Source organism: Schistocerca gregaria, chromosome 6 (assembly GCF_023897955.1).
Source record: "Schistocerca gregaria isolate iqSchGreg1 chromosome 6, iqSchGreg1.2, whole genome shotgun sequence".
NCBI classification, from domain to species: domain Eukaryota; kingdom Metazoa; phylum Arthropoda; class Insecta; order Orthoptera; family Acrididae; genus Schistocerca; species Schistocerca gregaria.
This window is the reverse complement of record NC_064925.1, coordinates 463,903,091-463,924,892: the sequence shown is the minus strand read 5'-3', so window position 1 is coordinate 463,924,892 and position 21,802 is coordinate 463,903,091. Positions and strand designations below refer to the sequence as shown.

Genomic DNA, 21,802 nt, shown 5'->3' with positions numbered 1-21,802 from the left:
TTGGGTTCGATCCTTACTACTACAGCATGTCTTATTTTGTATTGCTCTCTTGTTGAGTTTTAGAGCACTGTTCGTGACTCCATTCTCTGGCAGGCCACCTGAATTTGCACACAGAACAACCTGACTGGCTAACTTAAGTGCTAATTAACTCTGAAACAGTGCAGTGTGCCGAGTGTTTTTCTTAACAATTATTTCTCAGCACAAACTACCCTGCAACACCCTTACAACCTTTCCAGCCTGTTTCTAACTGCTTTCTATTAGTCACCACTTTGGTGAGTTGGGTGTCCCTAACCTATCGCCATTATCCAACTGGAGGAAGGGGACCCACAGTTTAATGTGGAATCCAAACCATGTATTGTTTCTGGTGTCTCCTCGCATCACTGAGGGGTGAAAGCTAGGATAAACCGAAGACTGAAAAATCTGTGGTCAGACCAAGATATGATCCAGAGACATCTCAATTTCCAGGCATATGCTTTACCGCTAGAACACCAGGTCCAACATGTGTATAGGAAAGTTCATCTATAGGTTTTGACGAGTAAGTTCAAAGTATGCGACATAAATAATCTTATATTTTGATTGCACTGGCTTGAAGATTCTCCCCCCCCCCCCCCCCCCCAGCTTCAAGGGACCACACCTTACTATGTGTTAATTCAACTTGATACCTGTACCCATTCCTGAGAAAAAAGGGGTCTTAACAGTTGGACGGATGGACAAGAAAGTGATGTTATGTTTTTACTGATGGAATGACCCCCTAGTATGTCAGTTATAGAGGGATTGTATTCCTTAATGTAAGCTACAAAATTATATGTCAGTGTCTACTCAAGAATGATCCCAACGGCAGAAGCAATTATAGGCAGAAGGAATTACAGGAAATTATCAATGTTATTTCAGAAGTAACAGATCAGCCTGTTTTACTCAAACAGATAACCAAGAAAGGCTGGGGACATATCATAGACATTCACATGGTTTTTGTTGACTTCAAAAAAGCTTATGAGAGCACATGTAAGTGTACAATTACCAATGCCTAGAACAAGTTTCAAATTCCAAAAAAGTTAATGTGTCATATGCAGCTATTTTTATAGGTTTCCTTGCACATAAAGTTCAGTACAGGAATGCAAAGATCCCAAACTGGTCTTAAGACAAGGAGACACACTCTGTCCAAATATTTGTTAACTTAATTTTAACAAAGATAGAAAGGGAACTAAAAAAATAAACCTAGCTGGAATAAGACTTGATAATACAATTAATTGGCTTGTGTATGTGGATGATGATGGCGTAATAAGTGACTGTGAAGCGCATTTGCAGTTCATGACAAGCAAGAAAAGCAGGTTTACAAATTGAGGAGGAGAAGGCTGAATACATGGTCATGAGCAAGGCATGCAATGTCCGTTGATGAATTCTTTTTTAAAAGAACAGACTTAATTAAATATTTGTAAAGCATTTATAGTGAACATAATGGAAATTGAGATTAGGGCAAGAATCACAGCAGCAAACAGAGCAATATTTCGGCTTACATTATGTGAAATAAAACTATATCAGTGTAATTTCCCAGTACTTCTACATGGGTCTGAAACATTTACATCACAGAAAACAGTTGCACAAAATGAAGCTCTTTGAGAGAAAGATATCAAGGACAATATTTGCCCCATGTTGATATTGGCCAAAGAAAGACGATATATGTGGGCAGAACATTTAATTAGGATGGAAGAGGTAACACTACAGCGAGTAGCATTCTCAGGATCCGTGGAGGGCAAAAGGAAGGCCACAGATGAGGTGGAAGGACGATAACTGGAATATGGATGCGATTGGACTGAGAAAAGGAGAGTGGACCACGAAAGCCAGGAACAGAAATGATTGGTGGCGAAACATATCAAATGCGTACGGTCTCCCGGGCTCCAAAGCGACAACTGAGAATAATACACTGAGCAGTTTAAGCAGAGAGATAATCCCATTATCCCTTAACTGTATCTTGTAGATCCATATACTGAACAAATTCAGCACCTATGGTGGTGAACTGCGAGTGATTTTCAGAGTTTTGGAAAAGGTGAGATGTATTCCAACTATGGAATTCTTATCCTCTATCCGAGAGCCCTGAAAGCCATCCAGTGCATTTTACCTAGCCCTTTCCACAACACCCTCTTTCACCTACACTACCTATGGGAAGATTGGCACAGGACACTTAACTACCGACTAGTGACTTTCCATATTTTTCTGGCAATGGCAATTAGCAATTTGAAAGTCTAATAAATTTCTGTTCAGGTTGTCATCCACCCCTAAAAATTTCCACACACGCTTCCAACCATCTACTGACAATGCTCTGAAAAAGCAAGCCCCACTTTTGGATATTCCTTACTACATCTTACGTGTTTCAAACTTTTATTACATCCCAGTGTAACACCACATCTATTTATATATAATTTCTATTTACTTCACCTGTAGTGATAATGACCCAAGTGTTGTGCACCTCTAATGAACACAACTACCATCTCTTCAACACTATTATTCTAGATGTGCAACTGATGACTGTGGTGTGCAATAGTAGCCTAAAATTTGTAGTTTTATCATATTATGATGGATGTTGCATATTCAAAAGAATATTACTGAAAGATACTGTGGCGACAAAAGCTTATGCTCATATACATCGCTACCACAGAAATGAGAGTACAGTCTTTTACAATGTCTCAAAGGATGTGAGATGAAGCTACGTATCTGAAAGGTATGAGAACTGGATCCAACTGCTGATTAGCATATAACAGAAACTGATTACAGCAATACATAATGGTATGCAATTACTCTATGATAACTGACTATATGTACTGCGAAGAAAATCATTGTTATTACTATTATAAATATGGAATCAGCACTAGGGAGCCTTCTCTGCAATGATCTGATTTGATGAAATCACAGATGGCATACGGATATATAAACTGCAGCACTCCTCAAATCTCTGTCCAAGTATGTTGATTTATTTTTTCTATGCTGTATCACTTCACTTCATGAGACTGACAAAATCACTTCACCTCATTTTCCCACTGAGGGACTGATCCACCTCAAAATGCATCAGTGAACAGTTACACTATTAACCTCCATCCTTTTGAAATCAGAAAGATAGAAGAAGACATAACTTACCTCATCTGAATCCAAGATAGGTAATGCACTGTAAAGAAGGGAAAGACTCATTTTAGCTCCAATATACAAACGTAATTAACATAGAGTATTTAATATGGCTTATTCACTATTGAAAAATCATTCTACAGGTACAAAAAATAAACTTTATCCTCATGATAAGTAACACATACGTGTCAGGCACAGATGATGGGATGTTTTCTTCAACCCATTTCAGGTCATCTTCCTGCAAAGAAACATAAAACATGACTTTAAAAAATTGGAGAAAAATACCGTATATGAGTCAAGTATAAGGCTGCAAAGCCACCACCAAAAATGTGATCGTCCTTGCACAAACAACAAAGAACAGTTACAACATACAACTTTGTGTTAAACATACATTGCTGATGCTCAATACTTCAGCTTTGTAACTGTAATAATCTTTGAGCTGATTTGCCGTTGTTGTTGTTGTTGTTGTGGTCTTCAGTCCAGAGACTGGTTCCGGCTACTCTATACTGAGCAAGTTTCTTGATCTCCAAGTAACTACTGCAAGCTACATCCTTCTGAATCTGCCTTAGTGTAATCTCTTGGTTTCCTTTATGATTTTTACCCTCCACTCTGCCCCTCCAATACTAAATTAGTGATCCCTTGATGCCTCAGAACATGTCCTACCATCCAATCCCTTCTTCTGGTCAAGTTGTACCACAAATTCCTCTTCTCCCCAATTCTGTTCAGTACCTCCTCATTAGTTATGTGATTTACCAATCTAATCTTCAGCATTCTTCTGTGGCACTGCATTTCGAAAGCTTCTATTCTCTTCTTGTCTAAACTATTTATCATCCATATTTCACTTCCATTCGTAGCTACGCTCCATACAAAGACTTTCAGAAATTTGTCCTTACTCTAACAAATACACTAAACTGTGGTGCTGCTGCTGAAGACATGGGTATGATACAAAAATAATGGTGCTGTGTATCAAATTTCATCTCTGAATCGAACTCAAGACTTTTAGTTAGAAAGATGTAAAACAAGAGCCCCAAGAAATGAATAGTAGAATAAAGACAAATGCATTGTTTAATAGCTAAGATACTTTTAATACACATAAAGTAAAGCACTTACAAAAGCTAACAAAATGCAAACTGTATCAAAACTAAAATGCGAGATTGTGAATCCTCTGTTAAACATGCTTTCTAATTTACAATACTACTTGCAGTGGTTAGTTGAGAATGGCTATGTGAGCCAAAGAGACAATTGCATAACACACAAACAGCAGAACATTCACAGTTTTTTAAATCTCCAATCAAACTATGAACATGTTATAATACATAGTGACGAAAGAAGCAATGAAAATGAAAAAGGATTAAGTTCCACAAAAAGTCGATAATTTGGTACCATTAGAAAATGTATTCCCATGTATGTACAACACGTAAAAACTTAGCAAATCATTAATTTTGTTCGATGGTGAGACATTTTTAATTTCCTACATATGGTGGTTGGTTGGTTTCATGTTCCATAGACCATTTATACGACTAGTCATAATGTAAATAGGCTACATGTTGACTATTTTAAAGAGTTTTTTATGTATTTTTATTTATTTAGTTTTTAAATTACAGATGGGGATTATTAACTCCTAACACCATCTTTTACACGAACAGAAATTCTTCTTCAGAATGGAAGGAGTTATCAAGGAGAAGCTTCAACTTGTTTTCAAATATAACATTATTGTCCAGCAGAGATTTTACGTCACTGGATCAGCAATCAAAAATTCTGGTTACAGCATTGTCCCCTTTTTCTGCTAAAGGCAACTGTAATGTGGAGTAAAGAATGTCATTTTTTTCTTCTGGTATTGTAATTAAGTACATCATTGCTCCGGTTTACCTATAGTGGATCATTCATAAAAAAAAAAAACCTTTATGTGAGGAAATAAACTCACAACTTCTTAAACAGACGTCTACACGATGGATGAGCATCACATATTAATCTTACTACACAATGAAGGCTTTCTTTTCTGAAGATGAGTTACCCCAGTATTGTATTCCATATGACATTACTGAATGAAAAGACACAAAATATGTTATCATACTGATTTTGTCTCCCCCCAGGATTTGCAAGACCAAGTGCAAATGTGGCTGAACTAGGTCGTTGTGTGTGTTCTACATTTTTTTATTATTTTTTTTAGTTTAAATTGTGATCAGAAGGGACACCTAAAATGTTTTTGAAGTTTCATCCTTGTCTATTATTTTCTCACCATGTGTTGTGCTGGTGTAGTATCTTTAGATGTGCACAACTGAATATTTCGTATCTTTTTGAGATCGAGATCATTTGCAGAAAACCATTCAAATATACTTTCAAGAACATTATTTACCATTTATTCTTTTTTCTGTATGTGTTTGGACTGGTTACAATACTGGTGTCATCTACAAAAAGAAATAATTCTTCTTGTATATCAGATGGAAGGTCATTTAAATACTAGAAACAATAGTGAGTGTTAAGACCAAGACTTGGGGAACCCCATATGTGATTTCTCACCCATTTATATTGGCTGAATTACTGAGTACATCTTTCTGCATTCTTTCGGTTTGATACATCACCATCCATTGGTTAACAGTGCCAATTTCATGAAACATCAATTTATTTAGGAGAATGTTATGATACATGTAGTTAAGTGCCTTAAGTTACAGAAAATACCAAACAGTGGCATTATTTAATGCTTGCAAAATGTTGAAAGTGAACTTGTAAATGGCACTGAGCATCTCTTATGAAGTCCAAGTTGTGATTTAATGAGAGTAATAGTGTTGCTCAGGAGGGATGCCATTCTGGAATACATCACCATCTCTTCGGAAAATGTTTATTAGTAAAATGAGTCAAGCAGTTATTAACATTTACAGACAGACTTAACAATAGCATATTACAATATCTTTGGTAAAATGCTCTTGAGTTAATGCTGAATTACAGATTTCAGAAGGGACAAAGCATATCACGTGAGAACAAGTGTTTAATACCTCATTGGAAATACCACCAGATAGATAAAATTTACTTTTGAGAGAATGCACAATTTTCTCAATTTCACTAGGAGATGGCAAAACATTTGTTTGGTTGAATTTTATGAGAATTGCTTTTGCAACATACTGCTTTGATTTTTCTCTTGAACTGCTTGCCCTGTGTTTTCTACTACATTGGAAAAAAATGAGTTTTAAACATACTTTCTACTTATGACAGCATTTGTAGCCCTCCTACTTTCATCAATAGTGATGTTACCCAGTTCTGTAGCCTGTTGTCCTGTCTATCATAATTATTAATTTCTGATGTGATGTTCCTTGACTTATAACAACTTTTCTTAGTAATTTTGAGTACTTTTTGTAGTGTGCAATATTGCAGAACGTTTACTTGTTCTTGCAAACAGGTAATTTCCATTTTCCTTTCACCAACTGCTTCCCCTCTTGTAATCTATGGTTTTTTAGATGGCTGATAAATTTCCTTTCTGACTAACTTAAGAGGAAACCTGTTTTTCAAATAATGATACGAACTTATCATGGAATAGATTAACCTTTACAATAGCATTTGGTTTGGTTTACTACAAACTTCATCCCATGCCAACTCTTGTAAACTATCCTTAAAAATATTTGTGCTGGAGTGCTCAGTTATTAAAACAACTCTGAGCACTATGGGACTAACTTCTGAGGTCATCAGTCCCATAGAACTTACAACTACTTAAACCTAACTAACCTAAGGACATCACACGCATCCATGCCCGAGGCAGGATTTAAACCTGCGACCGTAGTGGTCGCAGTTCCAGACTGTAGGGCCTAGAACCACTCGACCACCTGCTCAGTTATTCTAATTGATTTTCAATGAGGGGAATGTGTACTGTTTTATCCCAATTAACTGTGCGTCATGGTAAGGGAGTTCATTTGCTAAAAGGTATAGAGTTATTTTCTTGCTTTGAGCTTTGTCAAAGGAAACATTATCAATTAGAGTCCTGCTATCTTAATTGAACTATACTGGAAGGTTAATGAGATGAAATTTTAGGATCCAAATAACGTTTCCAGATCGTTTTTCCTATTAATCCTTTAGAAAATCTACATTGAAATGTCACAATTGACTACTTGTTGCTGCATGACAGATAGCATAGTAAGGAATCCACATGTCAAACAGTTCAAAATTTCCCAGTGGAAATCTAAACAGTTACAATTAACATAAACTGTTTTTCGGTATTCATTTAGAAGCACACACTTCCATGTGCTGATCACCACAGAATCTGCTTCTTTAAATATTTCTGAACTTGTGTTTTCTATTTGTATAAGAGACAACTCCTTTTCCTGTATTAGTTCTACATGAGTACGATGCTAACACGTAATCTTGTGTTTTTAACAACACTAACCATGCAGGTATATGATGCTCAGGTAGGCACTGTATGTCTACCTTTTCAGACTTCTCTATAAATTTACCAAACAGACAAGAAACTCTTCTACCTTATTACTCAATCATCTAGTACTCAGACAAGATAAGCTAATCTCACTTTTCCCTATGTTATTGAGCTTTCTGCAGAGCTCTAATGTTTATTTCTTTCACAGTTATCAACAAATTGTCAGTATTCACACAGCCAGTTGATGATATTGTTATCAGGCCAAAGACTGGTTTGGTGTAGCTCTCAACAGTAGCTTGTCTTGTAGAGGATATAATTCACACCATTAGTTCTCTGTCATATAAAACACTGCTTAGGGAATAATATGCAAGATATTACAACACAATGACTAGCAAGTCAGAAGTAAAAAGAAGGCAAGCATACCAGAGTTGAATCATGATTTGTAAAGAGTGCCACACCTATTAAGTATGGTACAATTAGGAAATTGAGCTACTCTCAAGAGCTCCCAATCAAATGCAAGAGCTCCCAATCAAATGCATGCAGCCAACAGAAAAGTTCTGGAAGGAGGAGGGGGGGAGTCAAAAATCAGTATCTTATACAAACAACTTTTCAGCAAAAACAATTTTTGAAAATACAATGTTATTGGATACATAAAAAAAGACTACTCACCAAGTGGTGGCAGGAGAACACACAAAAGGTATCAAAATTTTCAAGTTCAAGGTTTGAAGGGGTAGGAAAAAGGGTGAAGGAAAAGGACTAGTGAGGCGTAGCAAATAGTAAGTCTCCTCTGGACTGGGGTCCCGGGGGACTTTCCCGAACTCTCCTCATTTCTTACATCTCACCAGTCCTTTTGCTTCGTCCCTCTAACTACTTCGTCAACCCGTGTTCCAGAAGAAGGAGCCACTGGCTCCAAAAACTTGTATATTTCAAAACCAATGTATGTGTGATCTGCTGCTGCCGCCTGGTAAGTAGATGGATGATGGAGCAAAATGCAGGCCTGTATTTAACCCTTTCAGTGCCAAATACGATCTAATTGGATCGCGCGGTACGCACAAAAAGTGCCAGGTATGATCTAATCGTACTGCCATTTTTGCACACTTACTTTCAAACTAAGGCAGATTGTGGTATATCGATGTCAGGAAGACAAACGAAGGTCAAAAAATAGTCGTCAAGTACTTCGTTCGATTGTCTTTGCCAATAATCAATATTTTCAAGTTTCAAACACAAGGTTGTTTTTTCATTCATTTCGAAGGTAATATGGTGCACCGCTTCACATTTTTGGAATTGCCAGGCCCCAAACATGTACCAATAAATGCTAAGCCAACTGATTTTTTTAACTTGTTTCCCCCCACCCCCAATGCAACTGTTGACAATAGTGGCAACGAAAACAAACAGATGTGCCCGGCTATTTCAAACTTATCAGTGAACTCTTGTGAGAAAGTAGTATCCTTCCTCAGTGCCAGAAAAGAGGGCTTTTGTGGCAGTAATACTAAGTATGGGACTCGTAAAGAAACAGACAATTTTTAGTTACTGGTCCACAGACGAAAATATGGCAACTCCATGGTTTACCCGAATGTTTTTGCGAAATAGATTTCAGTAGCACCTAAAATTTTTCCACTTGATAGATAATACAAAATTGCACCCTCCTGGGCATTAAGTGTATGACCCCAATGCAAAGTTTGATATTATGCTGAACATTGTCAATAATGTGTTTCGTCACCATTATACGCCTCATCAACAGTTGAGTGTTGACAAAAGTCTTGTTGGCTCTACAACTCATTCTCAACTCATCCAGTATCTCCGTAATAAACATCACCACAGATGGGGTGTTAAGTTCTGGGTGCTATGTGGTTCTGTGGTAAACTACTGCCTTGGATTTTGTGTGTACTGTGGAGCAAGATGTGAAGCTGACAGAGTGGAGGTAAAATAGCACGTATTAGGCTATTTAGTTATTGCAAAATTACTTGCTCTTAGTAATTACATGAACAAGGGGTACCACATTTTCTGTGACAATTTCAATTCCAGTAGTGGAAAAACTGTATTCCATGGGAACCTTCTTCACTGGCACAATACGGAGGAACAGAAAATTCGTCCCACCTAATCTTCTTTCCAAATTTGATATTGGGCATGTCAAATTCTTTAGAAAGGCCTTTGTGCTTCTCTGTGGCTTCAGGGAAAAGAAGTCACAGAAAAATCCAGTTCTGTTGATCAGTTCCTCCTCTACTGCAACAGTGTCAGAGAGAAGTATTTGCAAATGACAACCAATAAAGAAACCTGATGTCATATTTCAATATAATAAATACATGGGAGGGATTAATTCCTCAGATATGACGATGTACTGTTATCTGGATGAGAGGAAGACTGTAAAACTGCGGAAGAAAAGTGATTATCAGCAATAACTGACAGAATGTTTCTGAATGCTTACTTTCTTTATAAAGAAAATCTATATTCGTCCGAGATACCACTCACACGTCTGAAATTCAACAGCAAAATCATCTGCACTTTGTCCCAGATACAAAACTTAGCACCTACTACACCAAGTGCAAATGCGGCACCCCCACAGTGTATGGTGTAGAAATATTACTGGGAAAGAAGGAGCGAGCCTGTGTTGTGTGGCTCTACAAAAGATATGAGGCAACAATCAAGAACAATGTGTGTACTCTGTAAGAAGGGATTACATCCCAAATGTGTTTGTCAACATGTATGTGTCAATACATGGCCCTAAGACTTAATTGGTATTATAGATGTTTTGCCCATTTTTCGCATCAGTTTTTTCAGGGTGCATTATTTTCTAAAATGTGACAGAAACACATCACCAAAAATTATATCATTCAGAATACTATGTATATTGATAATATGAAGACAAATTTTAAGTTCAGTTATATTACATGTGGCTAAATATGACTTAAAACCAAAGTTTTAATTGTTTCCGTACAAAAATACTAATACAAATATTGTTTTCTTTAGAAGTATGAGGCCTAATAGTGTTCTCTGCTCATATTCCTGTAGCTGAAGGTTCTAACTATAAAATTGAGGTCCTATGATAAATGGTTCAGATTTTATGGTAAGTTTAACAAACTTCTGCAATTCACTACAAAATTGCCTGGCACTTTTCAGCTGATTCCTTGAAAATCGCACGGCACCAAAAGGATTAATGTGTAACTGCCAGAAATTTCATCATTGTATCTCTGTTAGTTATTATTCAGTGCTGTATTGAGCAGAATGTTGTGTTGTACAGTTTGTGAATTTCGAGATGACAGAGTTAGAGGAGCAGCAATGTGTCTGTATTAAATGTTGTGTTAAACTCAAGAAAACCTTTACAGAGACACACCAATGATGCAAAAAGCCTACGGCGATGAGTGCTTAAGCCATACTCATTGTTATAAATGGTTCACTCAATTAAAAATGGCTGGACGGAGTTAAAGATGACACAGGTTCAAAACACCTTTCGATGTCTACCAACAACAATCATGTCAGGAACATCAATGAAATTGTGCATGCCAACTGAAAAATGACTGTCCACAAGGTTGCAGAAGGATGTAACATTTCAGTTGGATCGTGTCATAAAATTCTGACAAAGCATCCTGGAATGTATCGTGTTGTCGCCAAGTTTGTCCCACAAAATCGCAGTTTGTCCCACAATGCATGAGTAAAGATCAGGAAGACCTTCGCCTCACAATCTGTGAAGAGCTTTTGGATCACACAAATAAGAACAAGATGTTCCTCAAGAGAACCATAACTGGTGATGAGACATGGTGCTACAGTTACAATGTTGAGACCAAGGTACAATTTCCACAATTGGTCATGAAAGGTTGTAAAAGGCCTAAAGAAGCTCACCAAGTCACGTAAAATGTCTATAAACCATGCTGATAGTTTTCTTTGCCTTTGAAGCATTAGTTCTTTATAAATTTGTGCCACAGGGACAAACTGTTAATGGTACTACTGGGACATATTGCAATGCCTGTGACAGAATGACAGAAGGAAACGGTTTGAAATGTGGGGGGACAATTCATGGCTCTAGCATAATGATAATGCACCTGAACTTTCATCCCTGTTGGTGTGTGACTATTGCACAAACAAAACCAAATCATTGTGCTGCCTCATCCTCTGTACTCTCCACACCTGGCCCATGCAGACTTTTTTTTTATTTCCAAAGTTGAAAACTTGGTTGAAAAGACAAAGATTTGGCAATGACATACGAGATCAAAGAAAATTCGCAGTCGGTGCTTTGCATGATCCAACAAGAGGCATACCAAAACTGATTCCAGAAGTGAAAACAGTGTTGGGTGTGTTGTATCAATTGTGAAAAAGACAATGCACAATAACTAAAAGGTAAGCACAGATAAATTTTGTGGACAGAGTTCCAGAATTTTTTTTGAACAGTCCTCGTATTCCAAGGCTGCAATGCTGGGATGTCCAATCTGATGTTACTGTGCTAGGATGATCTGAAAATAACTGATATGAATAATGTTGAATGTATTACGAAAGTTTGCATGTTAGTATTTAAATTCAGGATATATGCTCCTGGACATTCCTGACTACAGAATTACAGAACTAATTTTACATGCACCAATGGTCAAATCACTGTTGACTGTACTATCATGTTCGTCATTTCTATCTTAGTAATGAATATTCATGAGAAAGCTAATTTTGGAATTTGTGATTGATATTTCCTTATAAAACAAATCATTATTCTACACAAATGCTGCTGGATTCTGAGAAACACTGGTCCTTCACAACTGAATTTTTCCCTCCTCCAAATCGAGATTTAAGATGTTGAGATGGCTGGATGGTGTTGTGTTATAAACATAGATCAAAGTATATGAGGATGATTATGCCACTGGCCTTTAAAAATTGCCTCACGAGTTTGTATGATGAAAAATTAGGAATTTCCCCAGAAGTTCAAAAATTAAACTGTGAATTTCTTTTCTTTTCTTTTTTAGGTGTGTCTCTTCTCTACTACATCCTCCCTCTTAGGGATACTTGTACAAATGCATAGTAGAACAGCTGTGGAGGTTGGGGAATATAAATGGAAGTAGTGGTAAGCTGAGACTTAAGATTCAGTTCATGAGATATACTCAGCCATGAGAATGGCAATGTGCTGCCCACAAAAGATATGGATACAGTAACAGACTTCTTTATTTACATGATATAGTTTTACATTGTCACCAATGGTCATCACAGTGCGTACTCTGTTACAGAGTAAAAATATGTGATACTTCAAGGAAATTAACTTAGAGACAGATATATAGTTGTGGTTATCTGATCGCAAGAAGGACTTCTAGAGTGTCAGCCCATCAACAGTAAAAACTCACTGAGGTGGACCATTCTTTGACAACAAGCTTCAGTTTGTCATGAAAACCACTGAATTACTGCAATATCACTTTCCACACATTAAGTACAAGTTGCTGAAGTTAACATATGTTAACATATCATCTCCTGAACCTAATTATTTATGAATGACCTGCACCCACAAAAATCAGCATACACTGACACGTCATCATCATTATTATCATGTTTGCTGTACACAGTGTGGCAGTGAATCTTTGACAGTCGAAAAAAAAAAAAAAATATTTGGACAGTTTTGAAATTTAGTTTTGGAGAAAACTGTTTAAAACAGAACGGACTGACACTGATTAATAACCAGAATAATAGAAAAGGAAAGAAAACTAATTGAAATGAAAAGACTGACACAATCATCTATGCTGGGACATGTATTCCAAAGAAACTGCATGCAATGAAAGGTCATCTAAGTAAAGATTGTTGGGAAGACAGGGAAAGAGAAACAAAGGCACTGGATAGACAGAGGAAACTAAACATGGATGAAATTACCAGCAGGTTACTGAAGAGGCATAGAAGAGAGGTAAGAGGACGGAATGCAGTACACATCTGCCTTAAGACGTATCTACCAGTGGTGAGATATGGTGTGTAACTTACATCCTCTTTTGTACTGTAGACAAAATTATTTTCATCTATAAATGAACTGGGTGTAGTATTCTGTGATTTTTATATATTCCAGAAATTGCTCATACTGCCTTTCGCTCCAGCATGAGCCTTACTGTTCTCGTAATCTTCTCCCCACATGATGATGAACAACATGAGCAACAGTCAAATGTTAACAAGGTTGGGAAAAGTTTTGCTGTTCAGATGGCTCTGAGCACTAGGGGACTTAACATCTGAGTCATCAGTCCCCTAGAAATTAGAACTATTTAAATCTAACTAACCTAAGGACATCACATACATCCACACCCAAGGCAGGATTCGAACCTGCGACTATAGCGGTTCCAGATTGAAGCGCCTAGAACCGCTTGGCCACACTGGCTGGCAGTTTTGCTGTTACTGGTTCAGCTGTCTGAGGGCAATTCCACTGCACCACATTCAGTATTCAAGTCTGGTACTTCACTCTTTAACATAAGCCTTGAGATGCTTAACAGCAAATTCCACTTCTCATTCAGCACAAGAAGTTTTTTCTCTTAAGGGTTACTTTTGCCATCCTCCACTGCGCTAATTTATCAAGCATGAGTTTAAATTTTAGTATCTTTTATCAAATTAAATTCTTAGCTTCTTATGAAGTTTTTTTTAACAAACAATTCTATTTAGAGCTTATGACAAAATTATTCTAAGTAGAGAAACAAAACGCATGATACTTACAACAGAATTAGAAGACTTTGGCTTAGGAGAATTACTCCTGTTGCCTCGCATTTTCACCCCTAAAATAAAAAACAGGTGTTAATGTAGAACACAACCTAAATACAAAACAAAAGGTTTCCAGCAATGATATTTGTTTTACAAACCAAAAGCATCATTGACAAATTGTTCATCCTCCTCGTCGTCATCTTCTGGTGCATCTAAGAGTGGTGTGAAAGCATACCTGAAGCAACCACAGAGATGAAAAACATGAGAAAGCAGAACATAACCACATAATCCACATCACACACAACGAAATACAAAAAACAACTATAAAAGGAAGACAAAGTTCCAATCATAAAATTACATTTTTCTTAAGTGACATCGTACTGACATAATGTAAATAATGAAAATTTTGGACATATCACAGAAATTCATCAAACTTATGTCTGACATTTTAATAATAAAGGATGATGACCAAAGCCAGGGTACTTTAGTGCATTGTATCTGCAACTTTGCTTCCAATACACAGATAGGAATTCTTAGGAACAGCCTGAACATGCAGTAACTGGTTATAACATGAAACACCACAAACGTAAATGTTTCCATAAACTGCACAACTGAACTGAAGGCATCTGGACAAGTATTCTTGACGTAATAATGGAGTATCACAGCACCTTGATTGCCTGTGCTTCTCATTTATCATATTAATAATGATATTTTTTGTTAAAAAATTAATACTCACTTCAATAGAATTAGACAGAAAGCAACTACATTGGTACAAAATACTCTCCATCTGGCACTGTACAGTTCTTACAGTTTGTTTCAGTCAATTGGTACGTGCATTGTTCAAATGCTGTTTTCGCTTCAACTGACTTGATATTATCAATAGCGCATAAATATTGCTTGGTCAATGGCTGCATCAAAACATGATAGGAACCTCATGGAAATGTTCATTCCTAGCACATTTTGATACAGCAATCGCCCAAGAAATATTCAGGGGCTACTGATATGGATAGCAAAAAGTTACCTTCCTCCCCCCAACAAATAGACATCTGAGGACCTCATTCGAATTATAATTCTTCATTCTTTGTTCTTTTGTTTTCTTCCAGTATGCTGTTATCTGTTCACTATATTTCTTCTTTCTGCTATCAGACCATTTTGAATCAGCCTTTTTAGCTACACTGTCGTGGAATCTTTCCATTTTCAATACTTTTCCTGAAAGTATTCTGTTATTTATATCTCCTATTTTTATACTATTTCTTTCTAAATCATCCTTTACTTCGCTGAACCAGCTTGTTGTGGATTTCTTCCCCCACAAATATTTGAGAATGTTATCAGTTAATTTACGTCCTGCATTTGCAATAAATGTCCAACAAACACGATTTTTCTTTCTCTCATTACATTTTAAATATTTTCTATATTTTGTTATATTTCGGCATTACTTCATAATGTTGCTTATGGTTATTACATGAGAATGAAGACTTGGTTGTCTTGCCAGCTGACAAAGGGAATGCCACCATTGTTCTGAACTCTGCAAACTACCACCTGAAGATGCTATATTTATTAGAAGACACCACGTACCGCAAGCTTAGTCGTGATCCCACACAGGCCATTGTCAGAAAGATAGGGAAGTTATTACAGAATTCTGGTTTGCCAGATGAAGTGGTAAAGAAATTAACACCTTGTGCGTTGTGTATTATCAGCTGTGAAATCAAACTATAATATTAGCCAGGAGGAAGCAGCCGAGACTCGTTTAAACAATAACAATTTCAACAGAGATCAGGGGTACACACTCAGGAGGGCATGGGGGCGGGCGTTGGACATCGAAAGAAAGCAAAGACAGATGCATGGCACGGGAGTGGCTGTTTCAAACGTGGCGCCTGCCCTTGGCACCACCTGACGTCACCGGTGCTGCCATGTGCAAAAGCTCTGCTAGCTGCCCAGGTTGATTTACACACGCGCCACACTGGGTTTATCTGGTTGGCTGCTGCTGATGTTATCATGCCTATATAAGTGAGAAACCGCAGTAGCCCCGGCAGTCAGTGAACTCCTGACGACGATGGTTCAGTGAACTCCTGACGACGATGGTGGAGATGGTCATGAAAAGGACGATGGTGGAGATGGTCATGAAAAGCTCAAGGATTTTATTCGAATTGACGCGGCTTGAAAACCAAGAACATTTTATTCACGATTTCCAGTTGGGTTTGTGTCTTGTATACCAAAGAAAAACAAACCTGTATTGCTCATATCTAGTCTTCCCCACAATGCTCAGATTGATGAATGGACTGGAGAGAAGAAGAAATCAGAGATAAAAATGCTTTATAATTGAATGAAAGGTGGAGTAGGCATTGTAAACAAGTTGTATGATGTAAGACCCAATACAAGAAAATTTCCTCAGACAGTGTTCCATGCAAATTGAATAGGGTTGGCATAAACACTGATATTGTTCATCAATAAAATAATAATAAGACCCAAAAACATTCTAATTTTATCAAAACACAAAGCCATATACTTGTCAATGAATATCTGATAGCCCGAAAAGAAATACCTGGATTCCAGAGGACTTTGCATACGAGAATCTGAGAGTTCAGCAGAGAATCTTCACAGGAATTGACTGCCAGGCTGATTTATTACTGATTATGTGACTAATTTCCCATCTTTTCTTAAAACAGCACCAATAAATACTTATGACTCACCACATCCTTGACATACTGTCTTTCTTTTATCACCTCCTCGCCGGGTTAAGATTCTACAAAAACCTCAAACTTCAGAAAAACAGTCTAAATCGAAATTCAAAGTCTGGAATGAAATACTCTAAACACTCTTCCCAAGTTGATTACATGTATTTTTCTCCAAATCACAGGCAAAATCAAGCTGAAATTTGGTGATTAGTACTACATCAAGTTTATTCCAATTCAACTTTACGTTTGACACAGAATATTATGAAACTATAAATATAGCTTGTCCAGTTGTCTTGTAATTTAGAGGCACTACATCTGTAAGTTTCTCACTTCCACACATCTCCATCTTGACACTAGGTACAAATACTAGAAACATCACAGCAAAATACAGGGTGTAACACAAAGCTATAGCCAAACTTTCAGGAAACAATTCTTACATGTACAGGACGAAAATATGTTACATGGATGTGGGTCAGGAAATGCTTTATTTCCATATTAGAGCTCAGTTTCTACAAGTCACCAACACAATCTTCAAAATGATGCCTGATCTGTGGATAGCACATGTGGGGTTGACACATTGTTGCGATAAAGTACAGGGTTGTCACACTGTTGAATGAAAATCAGCTACTGTTAGTGCCTGCACACACTGCACATGGAACGGATACAGTAGATTCTCATGTAGCACTTTCAGACAGACATGTGGTCAACATTACTTGTTGCACCTGCCATATGCTGACACCAAGGTTGTAGTCAACTGCACAAAGAAATTACTCCTACAGTGAAGATGTCCACGTCCTACATCTCCCCCAGCCATGTGTAGTAGGCTTGAATGTCCCACGTTCCCAAAGACTATAATCAACTGCTTCACATTTGCTCTGTTGGGGCACTACCATTCTGGAAATCTCCTCCACAGTACCATGGTCATTACTATTTGCCAATCCATACAGCAAATGGGCATCTACCAACTCCACATTTGAGTACTCTTCCACTGCATTTTACCGGAAAGCATGTCTGGGGCAAATTCGGAAGAGCTGATGCTATGTGTATGATACTAGTAAAGGAATGAAGTCAGCTGCATGTCAACACAAGCAATGAAGTGAATCTGATATCAACATTATCTTTGTTTAATTGGAACAAAAATCACTGGTGGTGAACCTAAGAATTACAGCTTACTGTACATTCTAACTAAACGTAACCAAGAGGTTATTTTGAAAATTTCATGTAATGCTGGTACGTCCTGTTTCTGTGTTTTTTGATTAATGAGATTATGAAGAAGTAGAAAATTAGCTCAAACATTAAAATAAATTGTTTCTTGACCCATGTCTATATAACATTTTATTCCTCTATGTGCGAGGAATGTTTCCTGAAAGTTTTGCCATGCCTTTTTGTTGCACCCTGTACACCTGTGCTTTTGTCAAACACAGCAGAAAAACCACAAACTTCAAGTGTTTCTTCCAGAGCTAATAAAATATCTATGAACTGCACCGCATGAACTGCTGCAGCAACTCTATAGCAAGAATTTTTTAGACATAGTGTTTCCTGAGGCATTGCCTTTAAGTGTGGCGACTAGCTTTCCGTAAGTTTCAACTTCTACCTGTTCCTGATCCACTGTGAAGAAGTGTAGTGTTGTGCACGTTATACTTCCTGGTAGAATTTGATATGCTCAAACAAATTAATCCAGATAATCAGAGATGTCTTCTCAAATAATAGAGGCATGACACTCCAACTAGTTAAACCTATTGTCATAATCAGAACAAATTGATCAAAGCAAATGTTATATCTGTTTCAAAGCCTTGTGAGCAGAGAACAGAACGACACTTCTCTCTAACACGGGCACCAGGCAGCGAGCAGTCGAAAGTGCTCCCAAGTTGGTAGCAAGCCAGTGCTTGTGCTGCTTTACCGCATTAATAGATACATATTGTTCAAGCAGCACAGTTACTAATTTTAAATAAATTTTATGTCATTTACTGTTGTTAGTTGCTAACAAAAATTGAAAGCCTCTGATGATGCTCTTTCACGAAGCACGCATTTATCTATGCACATAACCAAACCAAAATACTGAGTGCAGGTGCAATTGATGATATAACATACCTTTGGTTGTTGTTTGTTGGTCTCCACAGCACCATTATGACTAACAGGATAATAGAAAATAAAAGATGCCAGTAAGCATCATCAACCCATAGTTCTTTCCAGTCCTGAAAGAAAACAAGACTATTACTAAAGAACTTGCTTGGCCTTCATTAATGATGAAGAATATCAAAATTTCATCCACCAATTCCTAATTGTTCATAACAAATATAAAACTGAACTGTGGTTAAAAATTATCCCAGGCTGTGTAGCAGTATCTTAGCATCAAAACTAAAAACGTAATGTCTACATTTCCAGACCATCCAGTGTCTTTGTTGAGGTTGTGTACTGTCATGTATCGCTACTTCACATTATTGTTTGTGTTATTTTGTTGAAAACTGACATGGTGGGGCCATGGCTGCATGAAAATACAGTTTAATTCTCACAATAAAGTAAAAACAGTGGCTGGTTGCCATGTTTACTTTATTAAAAGAATTAAGCTGTGTTGTTTCTATATTTGGCTATCTCACTTCTTGTTGTTCCCACTTGTAGCTGTTCCAAGCATGTGTGTGTGGGTGCTGCAACCCCAAATGTTGTTAGTACACACACAAATAATTTCTAAATTGGCTATCCCACTGTACCAATGCAATTACTAAAATATAGTCAATCTCCTCTAGAATGTATAGTAAGAAGCTGTTCAATAACACATTTTCACTAGTGCACTATTCAGTCTCTCTCTATGTTATCTCTCTCTCTCTCTCTTTTTAATTGAGAAACACAAAGAGAAAAACAGTTCTGTGAGATGCTTTAATGACTATAGTACACTTCAATGGAAACACGGCATACACCTTACTGTTCACAGTAATTGATAAGCATCTACACAACTTATTTCAAACAAATACAATCTCCCTCCATCTCTTCCACCTAGCCACCACATGAAAACTTTCCACGAACTCCTTACTTCCTTACTGGCTCCAATGACTCTAAATCTCTTACAAATGAGCTCAGTATCATGGTCTCATAAATAAGCCTCTCACTTTCATTCTGCCTGCATAAAATGGCCGCATTACCGTAATCCTGAACCACAATGCAGCAATGGCTTCTCTTACCTATATAAGTGGGAACTATCAATCCAGTACATCAGAAGTTCTCTCAATTCCCTTGGCATAAACCTCTAAGGTCTCCTTAATTCCATTTCATAAATATCTCTTTCTCTTCTACCACTTTGCACATCATCCTGTCAAAATGCCACCTCCTTCCCATCATTCTCCTCTAGCTCTCAGTTCTGTGAACGACACCTTTTCACTCCATATTTTCTACTTCCACCTGTCTTTCCCTCCAATATTCCTCCACACATCTCCCCATGCCTACCTCCTTCCTTGCCAATATTACTGCTTCTCAGTGTGTTTCAGAGCACACTGTTGAACTTGGAACTCCACAGTAGAGCAGTGCTGTGTGTTCACACGTCGACACAAAACATCGTCAATTACAATTGCAGCAGTCATGGGACCATTGGGATTCGATCGTCGCTCAATGTAAACAGGTCGGCTCTTCGGGTGAATCACATTTTTGCTACATTAGGTCGACGGTTGTCTCCACAAACACCATCATTGAGGTGAACAGCAGCTCAAAACATGTTGCACTCTATGGTCGCAGGCTGGTAGGAGCAGTATTATGCTATGGGAGACATTCTCCGGTGTTTGTATGAGACCAGTGGTAGTAATTCTAGACATGCTGACAGCTGCGAACCACCTGCATCCCCTCATGCTTGATGGTGATGTCATCTTTCGGCAATATCACTGTGTGTCTCAGAGCCAGAACCATGCTATAGAGGTTTGAGGAGCATGTTGATGTCTCAGCAACGAAATTAGTCTGATGTAAATCCTATGGAATCCACCTGGGATGCTATCGAATATTGTCTAAGCATAAATCAGCAGCCCATTATTTTTGCGAATTACATGATCCATGCTTAGATATCTAACACTACATCTGCACTAACCTACCAACGAATTGTCGGATCCCTTATATGCAGAATCAGTTATGCATTTCATTCCACAGAAAGACAAATGAGCTATTAACCAGGTGGTCACTATGTTTTGGCTCATCAATGGGTATTTCAACATTAAAGTTTCTATCAAAAGCCAAACTAATTAATAATATCTCAGACAGCTGTCTGGGCCAGTATCAAGAATTAACAGGATTTAAAAAAGGATGTAAGGAATCTGATGGCTGTGGTACACAGCCAAAAGAAAACACCCACATATAAGTATCTTTGGTGATGCATTAGGTTTCTAAGTTATCGAGGGCCAAAGTTCATTATATAACATACAGTTATTTCTACGTCATAAGTCACCAATATCACAAAACAGCTCAAAAACCTAACTACTTACCGTTAAGCAGTTTGTGAATCTGTGGTATTTTATTGAATACAGCATGAATATTACAGAAGCACCCACAGCAAATATAAGTGTGTTGGTGAAATGGTGGTATAATGAAAGCTTCACCAAATTCCTGTGAAGAGCAAAAGTGAAAATTAGATGTAAGTAACAATTGCGACAAATCAAAACACATTTTAGGTCTGTCATTATTCATCACTTCAAGGAAAATGTTCTTACATACTTCACAATTTATCAAGGATACATTATTTCACTTTTTGACTAGTTTGCACTACAATTTAAGGTTCTTGGCCACAGTCTAAAGTTAGTGAATCATTTTCTTTGTTTTAATGATGTATACCTAGAAATAAACAAGAGAAGAAAAGTAAAACCTACTTCAAAAGGAAATTCACCACAAAACACTACCTGAACATATTACAATGATGAGTAACAACCAAAGTCGAAAAGCAGAAGCTAGTTTTGTACAATGGTGGCGTGTAGGCCTTTTATAAAACATTGACACATGGGAAGTAACTTGTGACAAATTTTACAAAATTAATAGTAAAGAAGTAAGCATA

The 21,802-nt window shown here is 37.4% G+C and overlaps 1 protein-coding gene across 2 annotated transcripts in view; it reads right to left on the bottom strand.

The window, feature by feature from the left end:
- The window catches only part of LOC126277993 (transmembrane protein 87A), a 90,430-nt gene that overhangs the window by 8,564 nt on the left and 60,064 nt on the right, over positions 1–21,802 (bottom strand). For both annotated transcript variants that reach the window (XM_049977666.1, XM_049977667.1), the window contains exons 10-15: positions 21,240–21,360; positions 18,874–18,977; positions 14,266–14,342; positions 14,123–14,181; positions 3,300–3,352; positions 3,130–3,157 (exon numbers count right to left, since the gene is read on the bottom strand). In XM_049977666.1, coding sequence (XP_049833623.1) covers positions 3,130–3,157; positions 3,300–3,352; positions 14,123–14,181; positions 14,266–14,342; positions 18,874–18,977; positions 21,240–21,360 — 442 coding nt within the window. The remainder of the gene's footprint in view (positions 1–3,129; positions 3,158–3,299; positions 3,353–14,122; positions 14,182–14,265; positions 14,343–18,873; positions 18,978–21,239; positions 21,361–21,802) is intronic.